The 13,312-nt window shown below is 44.5% G+C and overlaps 1 protein-coding gene across 1 annotated transcript; it reads left to right on the plus strand.

The window, feature by feature from the left end:
* Positions 1 to 8,328: 8,328 nt before the first annotated feature.
* On the plus strand, positions 8,329 to 12,577 carry LOC138752899 (uncharacterized). Its single transcript, XM_069915509.1, has 5 exons — positions 8,329 to 8,406; positions 9,855 to 10,293; positions 10,447 to 10,844; positions 10,965 to 11,201; positions 12,488 to 12,577. Exons 1-5 carry the CDS (start codon positions 8,329 to 8,331, stop codon positions 12,575 to 12,577), a joined length of 1,242 nt encoding a protein of 413 aa, XP_069771610.1.
* Positions 12,578 to 13,312: the final 735 nt, after the last annotated feature.

Raw genomic sequence — 13,312 nt, forward strand, 5'->3', positions numbered from 1 at the left:
GGAGGGCACTCTGATACTGAAATTGACTGTATAAAAGTTGGGTGAGCCCCAGTATGTGTGTGTATTCCCAGGGTAAGGGGAAGCACCCAACTTTGCATTGTTGTAGTAATAAATGTTCTTTGTTCTCAATTTTTGTCTCGAGCAATTTCTTTAAAGGTACTTTAATTTCTAACATTATGATTCACTTTCCTCCACTCTCTCAACAGCCAACACCTCTGATACAGATTGTTCTTTACTATCTTTATCCTCTAAATAAGGTTTCATTAACAATTCACCCTCCAAATCCTATCTACAAGCCATTTCTTTAATCTCCTGTTCAGTTACTGCTTTCTCCCTGAAGATAACAAGATCTGCATCTATTTTCTGTTGCGGAATTAACTCTTTCCTTGACAAAGGACTGTCACAATGAACTTGCTCTTTCAAAAGTACTTCAGAGGTACTGGGAAAATCTCTATCAACTGGATTTTCTTCAGCTGTCATCATTTCCTTAGTTATAGACCTAGTTACCGCACATGCAGGATATATCTCACCATCCTCTCTAACTATATAACCGTTTACAGCGCGGAAACAGGCCATGTCGGCCCTTCGAGTCCGCACCGGTTCACTTAAACAAATCCACTAGCTCACCCCTCCCACTCTCCACCCATAATCCTCCAACCACCTCACCTCCATGTACACATCCAACCTTCTCTTAAATGACAGAAAGGAACATGCCCTCCTACCACTCTCCGTTCACCTCATTCCTTCTTCCACACCCCCACACACCACACTCCCTCGCACCACATGCCCACCCACCTCACTCCCTTCCCCACACTCCTTCTACAAAACTCCCTCACTCCACACACCATCCGACCGGACGCCCTCCCACCACACTTCCACCACACTTCTTTTGGAAGATCATTCCATTCTGCCACCATTCCCTGAGTGAAAAAGCATCCTCTAATATTTCTAAATTTTTTTCCCCTTACCCTGAACTCATGCCCTCTTATTCCAATCTTCCCTGCCCTCAGGGGAAAGATTCTGTTTATGTCGAGTCTATCTATTCCTTTCATAATTTTAAATACCTCTATCAAGTCCCCTCTCAGCCATCTACGTTCCAATGAATAAAGTCCCAGTCTCCTTAATCTCTCCCTGTAATCCAGATGCTGTAAACCAGGCCACATCCTTGTAAATCTTCTCTGCACCCTCTTCACCAGATTTATCTCCAGATTATAGAGACCAGAACTGAGGACAGTACTCCAAACCTGGCCTCATCAATCCCTTAAACAGCCGCAGCATCACCTCCCAGCTCCTATAACTATGATTTATGAAGGCCAGCATACCATATGCCTTATTAACCACCCTGTCTACATGGGAATCCATCTTCAATGAACTCTGTACCATAACCCCCAGGTCCCTTTGCTCCTCTGCATGCCTCAATGCCCTCCCCTTAACTGTATATGTCCTATTCTGGTTATTTTTATTGAAATGCAACACCTCACACTTGTCTACATTGAATTCCATCTGCCATCTTTCAGCCCACTCTTCCAAACAAACTAAATCCTTCGTAATCCAAGAAAATCTACTTCACTTATCCACCATTCCCCCTATTTTTGTATCATCCGCATATTTTCTTACCCAGTTAACCACACCCCCCTCTAAATCATTAATATAAATGATAAACAACAAGGGACCCAGCACCAATCCCTGAGGCACCCCACTTGTCACAGGCTTCCAACCTGACAGACAATTGTCCACCATGAATCTCTGCTGTCTATCTTCCAGCCTTCTCTGAACTCGTGTCACAATCTCTCTACTAATCCTTAGTGACTGACTTTCCTTATTAATTTTCCATGCAGAACCTTATCAAAAGCCTTAGTAAAATCCAAATAGATCACATCAAACACTATAACTTCATCCACTTTTTTTGTCACCTCCTCAAAAAATTCAACAAGGTTTGTGAAACATGACTTTCCTTTTACAAACCCATGCAGGGTGCCCCAATTAATCCCTGCCTATCCAGATATACGTAATATACTATCTCGAAGAATATCTTCCATAACCTTCCCCACCACCGGTCAAACCTACTGGCCAATAATTACTTAGCCTACACCTAATGCCTTTTTTAAACAATGGAACTACATTTGCAACCCTCCAATTCCACGGTACCACCCCCTCCTCCAGTGATCTTTGAAAAATCACTGTCAGTGCCCACGGTATTTGCTCCCTGACCTCCCTTAAAGTCCTGGGAAAAATCCCATCAGGACCAGGAGACTTATCCACTTTTATTGACCCTAGAAGCTCCAAAACTCTCGCTTTACTAATCCCTATCCTTTCCATAACTAAGCCCTTTGCCTCACTTATCTCATATAACCCAATGTCCCTTTCCCTCGTGAATACAGATGAGAAAAAATTGTTCAATGTCTCTCCCATCTCATATGGTTCCTTACATATTTCACCTGTCCCATCATTCAGTGGATCTACTTTATCCTTAACCCTCCTTTTATTGTTCACTTATCTGTAAAAATCCTTAGGATTCACCTTTGCCTTATTAGTTATAGACTCCTCATACCTTTTTGCCTTATTAATTTCTCTCTTAAAGTTCTTCCTGCAATCTAAGTATTTAGCATAGGCCTCCCTCTTGTCCTGAACCAACTTCTTAATTTTTCCAGAAAACCACGGCTCCCTCGAACCTTTAGTCTTCCCCTTTGGCCTGACTGGAACATAAAAATCCTGTCTCTCAAAATCTCACCCCTAAATGCCCTCCAAATTTCCTCTACATTCTTTCCAGCAAAAAAGATCAGCCCATACAACTCCCTGCAAATCCTTTCTCATTTCTCCAAATCTGGCCTTCCCCCACTCGAAGACCTTCAACCTCGGACCTGACCTATCCCTTTCCATCATTAAGCTAAAGATAATGGATCCGTGATCACTGGATCCAAAGTTCTCTCCAACGCTCACCTCTGTCACCTGCCCTATTTCATTCCCAAACAACAGATCTAACACCGCTCCCCCTCTAGTTGGCATCTCAACATATTGCTGCAAGAAGCAATCCTGAACACATTGAATAAATACTAAGCCATCCTGCCCTCTTACTGACTGTGTTTCCCAATCTATGTTTGGAAAATCAAAATCCCCAACCAACACCACCCTATTTCTACTGCACATCTCACCTATTTCCTTGCACATTTGCTCTTTTAGTTTCCTGTCCCCATTTGGAGGCCTATAATATACCCCTATAATAGTAACCTCACCCTTCTTATTTTTTACTTCTACCCACACTGCCTCCCTTGATGAGCCCTCCAGTCTATCTTGCCTCAGCACCACTGTAATATCCTCTCTGACAAGTAATGCCACACCTCCAGCACTCTGTCACATCTAAAGCAGCAAAATCCTGGAATATTTAACTGCCAGTCACAACCCTCCTTCAGCTACGTCTCGCTAATGGCCACAACATCATAATACCAGGTGTCAATCCACACCTTTTGCTCATCCAACTTCCTTACTACGCTCCTTGCATTAAAATAAATACATCTCTGGGATCTTCCACATCCTATCTTCTGCCTGCCCCTACTCTCTACCATTCTCACAATTGTCACTATGACATCTTTTTATTACTTCCTGCTGTTCCATCCTCAAATTATTTAAATATGCCTCTTTCTTTAGCCTACAAACCCTCTCCCTGCTGTCCTGCCTAACTTGAAACCCTGTCCCAACCATACTAGTTTAAACCACACCCCCCCCACCCCACCACCGACACCCCCGCCAGGAGATTGGTCCCTCAGCGATTTAGATGTAACTCATCATTATGGTATAGGTCCCATCTCCCCCAAAAAAGGTCCCAGTGGACCAAGAACTTGAAACCCTGTCTCTTACTCCACCCCTTTAGCCACATGTTTAACCTCCACCTGATTCTATTCCTGACCTCACTGTCACGTGGCACAGGAAGCAATCCAGAGATTACACGCTTAGTGGTCTTTCTTCTAAGCTCCCTACCCAACTCCCTATATTCATTCTGCATGACCACTTACTCTTTTCTTCCAATGTCATTGGAACCAACATGACCTCAGGCTCCTTACCCTCCCCTTTTTGGATGTTCTGAACACTCATAGTCACATCCCAGACCCCGGCACCAGGGAGGCAAACCACCATCTGGTTTTCCTTATTGCATCCACAAAAACCTCTGTCCGTCCTCCTAACTATTGTATCCCCTATGGCTATCATCCTTTTCCTTTTATTCCTACCTTTCTGGGCCACAGAGATTGACACCACACCTCTGCCCACCATTGTCTGACTATCCCCCTCCTCAGTACTCAAGGTGGAGTACCAATTTCTCAGACTCAGGTGCTTTCACATGAACCTGACCCCTCCCTTTCCTTCTAACGGTAACCCACTGCCCACTGCCCCTCCTCCCGTGGCACCTGTGCGACCACCTGCCTGTAGCTCTTGTCTATGAAGGCCTCACTCTCCCTAACAAGAGAGAGGTCATCAAGCTACAGCTCAAATTCCCTAACTCGGTCCCTTAGACGCTGCAGCTCAGCACACTTTGTGCACACATGGATGTCTGGGAGACATGAAGATTCCATGACATCCTTACTAGGCCGATTTGTCAATCTTAAAACTGACCCAACTTTATCCTCTGCCAAATCATTCCCCAACAAAAATGAGACACCCTGCATGGGTAACTTTGGAATTACTCCTACTACAACAGGTCCTTTGACTACTTCTGAATTCAGCACAACCTTGTGAAGCGATATTGACTCCACCTCACCTTCAACACCTTCGTTCTAAGTTGTCTCCTCTGTGTCAGTCCATTGATCTAGAGTTAAAACTCTTTCCAAAAACAGTGACTGAGCAGTCCCAGTATCTCTAAGAATTTTAACTGGAACTCGTGATTCTCCCTCCTTTACTGAAACAAAGTATCTGACACAAAAGGCTTGAAAACATCCATGACATCCTTACCAGGATTTGGAACATCTGCTCTCCTTAAATTCCATTGTTTGAATACATGCTTCAAGTAAAACCTGTTTTTCTCTTTTCTTTTTCAAGACTAGACAATTTGCAATCATATGACCAGGTTTCTTACAAAAATGACATACAAATGCAGAAGTTCTGTCCTTTCCTACCTTTCCTTCATCTTTTCTTTTAACATGTTCTCCAAACTTTATTTCAGGCCTACTATCCTGCTCCATACTAACCTTATGCACAGGTTTATTAATCTGTTCCACATGAACTCTCTGAAAATGCTATTATTCTGTAATGTACTTTTGTGAATCAGAGCAACTTTGTCTGCTAAACTAGCCGCCTGTTCCCACGTCTCTCATATCCAGGTATAATTTAATCTCCTTTGGGGCACATCTTTTAATTTCCTCTATTAATTTTAATACTCTCAATCTGTAAAAATCATTGTTGATTCCTTTTGAGGTGCATCAATGGTCAAAACACACAGATTTCTTTCGAGCAAAATCCATATAAAATTGATTCCATGTTTTTATCAAACTCCTAATTTTTTGTCAATATGCTTCTGGAACCAACTCATAAGCTTTCAATACTGCATGTTTAATTTGCCATTTGCTGTGCAGTCAAGCTAGAGTATGCAATTTGTGTTTTTCCCTTCAATACACTTTGGAGCATTAAAGCAATTTTTCTTTTGGCCATCTTGAACTCTCAGCAACCTTTTCAAAAAGCTGAAAATATGTATCTATATCTCCCTCATCAAAAGAAGGCACTAGATTTACCTCTCGACTTGCCAAAAATCTCTCTCCAGGAGTTACAGCCTCAATCCTATTTAACCATATAACCATATACAGCACAGAACAGGCCAGTTTGGCCCTACTAGTCCATGCAGGAATAAATCCCCACCTTCCTAATCCCACTGACCAGCACCTGGTCTATACCCCTCCAATCCTCTCCCCTCAATGTAATTATCCAGTCTTTCCTTAAATGTAAATAACGTCCCTGCTTCAACCATCTCCGCTGGAAGCTTATTCCACATCCCAATCACCCTTTGCGTGAAGAAATTTCCCCTCATGTTCCCCTTATAATTTTCCCCCTTCAATCTCAAACCATGGCCTCTGGTTTGAATATCCCCCACTCTTAATTGAAAAAGCCTATCCACGTTGACTCTCTCTGTCCCTTTTAAAATCTTGAACACCTCAATCAAATCTCCCCTCAATCTTCTACGCTCCAGAGGAAAAATGCCCCAGGCTGCTCAACCTTTCTCTGTAACTCAAACCCTGACATTCTGTCAACATTCTCATGAACCTTCTCTGCACTCTCTCTATTTTGTTTATATCCTTCCTATAATTTGGTGACCAAAACTGTACACAGTATTCCAAATTTGTCCTCACCAATGCTTTGTACAATTTCATCATAACATCCCAACTCTTGAATTCAATACTCCGATTTATGAAGGCCAACATTCCAAATGCCTTCTTCACCACACCATCTACCTGAGTATCAGCCTTGAGGGTACTATTTACCATAACTCCTAAATCTCTTTGTTGCCCTGCACTCCTCAATTGTCTACTATTCAATGTACGACCTATTTAGATTTGCCTTTCCAAAATGCAACACTTCACACTTATCCGTATTAAATTCCATCAGCCATTTCTCAGCCCACTCCTCTAGCTTTCCTATATCTCTTTTTAAGCTACGGTAATCTTCCTCACTGTCCACAATACCACCCATCTTTGTATCATCTGCAAACGTACTTATCCAATTCACCACTCCTTCTTCCAGATCGTTAATATATATAACAAACAATAGTGGACCCAAGACCGATCCCTGAGGAACTCCACTAGTCACCAGCCTCCAATTGGACAAACAATTTTCTCCCACTACTCTCTGACACCTCCCATCCAACCATTGCTGAATCCATTTCATTGCCTCCTTATTTATACCTAATGCCTCCACCTTTTTTCGTAACCTCCTGTGGGGAACTTTGTCAAAAGCTTTACTAAAGTCTAAATAGACAACATCCACAGCCTTCCCTTCATCAATCTTTTCTGTAACCCCCTCGAAAAATTCTATAAGGTTTGTTAAGCATGATCTACCCCTGACAAAACCATGCTGACTACTACCTATCAATCCCTGTTCTTCCAAATATTTGAAAATGCCATCCCTCAGAACACTTTCCATCAACTTACCCATCACAGACGTCAGACTCACAGGTCTATAATTTCCAGGCTTACATTTGGACCCTTTCTTAAATAGTGGAACAACATGAGCCACCCTCCAATCCTCTGGTAATACCCCCATGACCAGTGACATTCTAAATATCTCTGTTAATAGCCCCACTATCTGTACACTAGTCTCCCTGAGTGTCCTTGGGAATACATTGTCCGGACCCGGAGATTTGTCCACCTTTATCTTTTTTAACACTGCCATCACTACCTCCTCAGTTATCCTTGTATGATTCATGACCTCCCCACTATATTTTTTTTCCTTAGTGAATACCAAGGAAAAGAAATCATTTAAAATTTCCCCCATCTCCTCTGACTTTTCACATAGCCTACCCTCCCTATCTACAAGGGGTCCAATTCTATCCCTCACTAATCTTTTACTTTTAATGTACCTATAGAAATCCTTTGGATTTATTCTTACTCTGCCTGCCAAAGCCTTTTCGTGCCACTTTTTGGCCTTTCTAATTTCTTTCTTAAGATTTTTTCTACACTCATTGTAGTCCTCTTTCAATTTCTCGTCACCCTGCTGTTTATACCTCTTGTACACCTCCCTCTTTCTCCTAACTAAATTTCTAATATTCCTCGAAAACCAAGGCTCCCCATGACTTCCAGCCTTTTCTTTGATCCTCACTGGGACATATCTACTCTGTACTCTCAAAATTTCTTCTTTGAATATTCTCCATTTTTCATTTACATCCTTTACTGAAAAAAATCATGTCCCACTCAATACTCCCCAAATCTATTCTTATTCCTTCGAAATTTGCTTTTCTCCAATCCAGAACCTCAACTTTAGGCCTTTCCTCGCTCTTCCCTAAAACTTACCCTAAAATTAATAGAGTTGCGATCACTAGACCCAATTTATTCTCCAACATTAACCTCAGACACCTGACCTATCTCGTTCCCTAACAGGAGATCCAGTATTAACCCTTCTGAGTCGGTTCCTCTACGTATTGATTAAGAAAGCTATCTTGTACACATTTGACAAACTCGAGCCCATCCAGCCCTCTTACTGTATGGGTATCCCAATCAATGTGAGGGAAGTTAAAATCTCCCATGATCACTACCTTACATTTATTACACATATATGCTATCTCCTTACAAATTTGTTCTTCCAATTTTCTTGGCCCATTTGGTGGTTTATAAATACACTCCTATTAGTGCCCTCATGCCTCCTTCGCCCCTCATTTCCACCCAAACAGCCTCACTGGATGATCCCTCCAAACCATCCTGCCACCTCACGGCAGTAATGTCCTCCTTAACAAGCAGAGCAACTCCTCCCCCTTTTTTACCCGCTGTTCTATCACATCTACAACATTTGTATTCTGGAATATTTAGTTGCCAGTCCTGTCCCTTCTGTAACCAGGTCTCACGAAATGCCACATCATGATTCCAAGTGCCAATCCATGCTCTAAGCTCATCTACCTTGTTCACTATGCTTCTTGCATTAAAGTACATGCATTTCAGAAAATGACCCTCACATATATTCCCTTTTCTACCTTTTACCTTAACCTCCATCCTTCCTTTGTTATCTTTATCATTCTTAACTAGGTGGCCATGCACCCTAGACATTGCTTGCAAACTCTGCTCCCCACCCCCCAGCCAAACTAGTTTAAACCCTCCCCCACAGCTCTAGCAAATCTGCTTGCCAGGATATTGGTCCCCCTCCAGTTCAAGTGGAGTCCGTCCCTTTTGTACAGGTCCGACTTTACCCAGAAGAGATCCCAATGATCCAAAAATCTTATCCCCTGCTCTCTGCACCAGCTCTTTAACCACACATTCATCCTCCTATTACTACCCTCTCTAGCACGTGGCACCGGCAGCAATCCAGAGATTAGTACCTGAGGTCCTGTTTTTTAACTTCCTGCCTAATTCTATGTATTCCTGTTTCAGGACCTAATCCCCACTTCTAACTAAGTCATTGGTCCCCACATGGACCACGACTTCTGGCTGCTTACCTTCCCCTTGCAGAATTCTGTGAACTCGATCAGAGACATTCCTGACCCTAGCACCAGGGAAGCAACAGACCAACCTGGATCCCCGATCTCATCCAACAAACTTCCTATCTGTCCCTCTGACAAGTGGGTCCCCAACCACAATTACCCTGTTCTTATCCCTCCTTCCCTTCTGAGCCTCAGGGGCAGCCCCTGTGCCAGAGACCTGACCCCCACGACTCGTCCCTGATAGGCTGTTCCCCCCAGAAGTATCCAATGCCGAATACATGTTGCTGAGGGGCACTTCCACAGGGGTACTCTGCACAGGCACTCTCCCTTCTTTCCTCACAGTCACCCAATTTCATGACTCCTGCCTTCTAGAGGTAACTGTCACCATGTAACTCCTCTCTATCATTGCCTCTGCTTCTCTTATGATCCTTAGTGAATCCAATTGCAACTCAAGCTCTCTAACACGGTCGCTCATGAGTTGCAATTGGACGCAACTTTTGCAGGTGTAGTCGTCAGGAACAGCTGTGGTGTCCCTGACTTCCCACATCCCACAATTGGAGCACTTGACTACCCCAGCTGACTCCATTACCTCCTTTCATAATATATATAGGTTATTTAAAAGAAAAACTAAACAAATAATACTAAAAGACTAACCAAAAAGAACAGCATACCACACAGGGAGCTCCTTCTTAGACCCTGCTCACCAAAGTCCCTCGAGCCAAAGTCTCAAGTTTCCACTCCTTCCCTCAAGCCAAAATCCCAAGTCTCCACTCCTTCCCTCGAGCCAAAGTCCCAAGTCTGCACTCCTTCCCTCGAGCCAAAGTCCCAAGTCTCCACTCCTTCCCTCGAGCCAAAGTCCCAAGTCTCCACTCCTTCCCTCGAGCCAAAGTCCCAAGTCTCCACTCCTTCCCTCGAGCCAAAGTCCCAAGTCTCCACTCCTTCCCTCGAGCCAAAATCCCGTCTCCACTCCTTCCCACGAGCCAAAGTCCCAAGGCTCCACTCCTTCCCTCGAGCCAAAGTCCCAAGGCTCCACTCCTTCCCTCGAGCCAAAGTCCCAAGTCTCCACTCCTTCCCTCGAGCCAAAGACCCAAGTCTGCACTCCTTCCCTCGAGCCAAAGTCCCAAGTCTGCACTCCTTCCCTCGAGCCAAAGTCCCAAGTCTCCATTCCTTCCCTCGAGCCAAAGTCCCAAGTCTCCACTCCTTCCCTCGAGCCAAAGTCCCAAGTCTCCACTCCTTCCCTCGAGCCAAAGTCCCAAGTCTCCATTCCTTCCCTCGAGCCAAAGTCCCAAGTCTCCACTCCTTCCCTCGAGCCAAAGTCCCAAGTCTCCACTCCTTCCCTCGAGCCAAAGTCCCGTCTCCACTCCTTCCCTCGAGCCAAAGTCCCAAGTCTCCACTCCTTCCCTCGAGCCAAAGACCCAAGTCTGCACTCCTTCCCTCGAGCCAAAGTCCCAAGTCTCCACTCCTTCCCTCGAGCCAAAGTCCCGTCTCCACTCCTTCCCTCGAGCCAAAGTCCCGTCTGCACTCCTTCCCTCAAGCCAAAGTCCCAAGTCTCCATTCCTTCCCTCGAGCCAAAGTCCCAAGTCTCCACTCCTTCCCTCGAGCCAAAGTCCCAAGTCTCCATTCCTTCCCTCGAGCCAAAGTCCCGTCTCCACTCCTTCCCTCGAGCCAAAGTCCCGTCTGCACTCCTTCCCTCAAGCCAAAGTCCCAAGTCTCCACTCCTTCCCTCGAGCCAAAGTCCCAAGTCTCCACTCCTTCCCTCGAGCCAAAGTCCCAAGTCTCCATTCCTTCCCTCGAGCCAAAGTCCCAAGTCTCCACTCCTTCCCTCGAGCCAAAGTCCCAAGTCTCCACTCCTTCCCTCGAGCCAAAGTCCCGTCTCCACTCCTTCCCTCGAGCCAAAGTCCCAAGTCTCCACTCCTTCCCTCGAGCCAAAGACCCAAGTCTGCACTCCTTCCCTCGAGCCAAAGTCCCAAGTCTCCACTCCTTCCCTCGAGCCAAAGTCCCGTCTCCACTCCTTCCCTCGAGCCAAAGTCCCGTCTGCACTCCTTCCCTCAAGCCAAAGTCCCAAGTCTCCATTCCTTCCCTCGAGCCAAAGTCCCAAGTCTCCACTCCTTCCCTCGAGCCAAAGTCCCAAGTCTCCACTCCTTCCCTCGAGCCAAAGTCCCAAGTCTCCACTCCTTCCCTCGAGCCAAAGTCCCAAGTCTCCATTCCTTCCCTCGAGCCAAAGTCCCAAGTCTCCACTCCTTCCCTCGAGCCAGTCCCAAGTCTCCACTCCTTCCCTCGAGCCAAAGTCCCAAGTCTGCACTCCTTCCCTCGAGCCAAAGTCCCAAGTCTCCACTCCTTCACTGCCTCATTCCTTGCTGACCACTCCTTCACCTTTCACTCCTTTTATAGGCCTTCAGGCAATTTACTCACTCCTCTAGTATCCTCTCTTTGCCCCTCCTCCAACAGTCGCCTTGGGAGCACCGACTCTTGCTTCTCTCCACCTCAATTGAAACTGTCTGTCCCTTTCAACCCTCTAACTCATAGTTCTTCCATTTTTCAGCTTTCTCTGCCTTAAACTGTTGACTGCAACTCAAAATTACATTTCTCTCTTTTTTCTTACACCCTCAATTTCTCCAATTCCAAATGCAATTCAAAAGATCTGTTCTCTGGAAAATTTTAAATTTTCCCAACAAATTTTCCTTCACTTATATAATATTTCACTATAATCCCCTGTATTTGTACTTTTTTCATCCAATGCTTTTCAGTAATTTTCAGTGCCTTAGAAATAGCCATCAGTTCCTCTTTTCTCATGATAAGCAGTTCTGCAGGTGATGGTTGTAACAAAAATATATCAACATCCATTGCAGCTGTTTTTACCTGCACTAGCTTTAAGTTAGCTTGCAAAAATAGCTTGCAAAAATTCCAGACACATGAGCTTGCAAAAAAAAACCCAATTAACTAATAAATCTCCAAATTGCAATGTTCAAATCCTAAAGGACGAGTCCCCCCCCCCAAAAACCTACAGCATTAGATATGCACCACAACACAGGGTTACTTAAACAAAAGTCGTTTTTAATTATAATTGAACAAGAAAACAGAATTAAACTTTAACTTATTACTTAACCTACCTAATCTACTTAATCCCCCCTCTAATACTAAGTGCCGGTGTGTGTAATGTATATTTAAGATTAGAAAAGTTGCAGCTCACTGGTTGCAGGTGATTCTTGTACTGTGCACAGAAGTTAGCATTAACAAAATTCACCAGACTTTGGTGCTTAACAGGGAAATGGTTACCACTCAGGAGGTTTCTTTCTGGCTTTCAAAGAGAGATTCCTTTGTTCCAGCACATCCACACCTGATTCCTTTCCAATCTGTCTTGTTGACGAAACTTTCCCCCTTCAGGGTTCTCCAGATGATCCTATTTCTTTCGGTTACCTCAGACCGCTAGTCTTCCCCTTTGACCAGACAGCCTTCCAAAAGTTTGCCAGCTAGTCCCTCTGGAACTGATTTCTGTGTCTCTCCTCTCTGTTTCCCACCCTCCCTCTCTGAGAGCAAAACTCTTCTCCCTCTGCCTGCAAAAATCACATGCTCTCCCAGGCCAGCTGGATTCTGAACCTTGGTTGCTCTTTCTGCAAAAAGCACTGCAAAAATTCTGTGTTTTGAAATGTGTGTGTTCAAGCTAATCTAGCAATTCCTTCCAAGCCACCTCGAAATACTCTGTCACAATAGAATGCCTTAGCGATTTCCTTAATCCTACGTGCCAAGGTTTTCTCATCTTCATGTTGGATACGGTAGCTGGTATCAGAGCCAGTACCACCAGGCAGAGAAATGGGTTCTTCCCATGGCAGTGAGAATGCTAAAAAGCCAAAAGAACTGCTTACACTAACCATCTGAGAGGCTCTAATACTTACTGAACAATTTTTATTTATGTATTTGTACACAGTTTATGATTACTTGCTCTGCATATGTATTGTTTGTCTGTATGTGTGTCATGTCTGGCTATGTGTCTGCGTATTTTGCACCATGGACCGGAGAATGCTGTTTTGTCAGGTTCAACTTGTGGAATCCGATGACAATGAATGACTGACCTGACTTGGTGGTGAGGTAGGTGGGGAGAAGAGAATCCTGTACTTGTTGCACTTGGGTGGTGGAGGAGGCCAGGGCGGATGTGCAGTTCGTGGAGGATATGATGGGGAGGGCTGAGTTGATGGTGGTGGAGGGGAAGTT

The sequence above is a fragment of the Narcine bancroftii genome, chromosome 2, assembly GCF_036971445.1.
Source record: "Narcine bancroftii isolate sNarBan1 chromosome 2, sNarBan1.hap1, whole genome shotgun sequence".
NCBI classification, from domain to species: Eukaryota; Metazoa; Chordata; class Chondrichthyes; order Torpediniformes; family Narcinidae; genus Narcine; species Narcine bancroftii.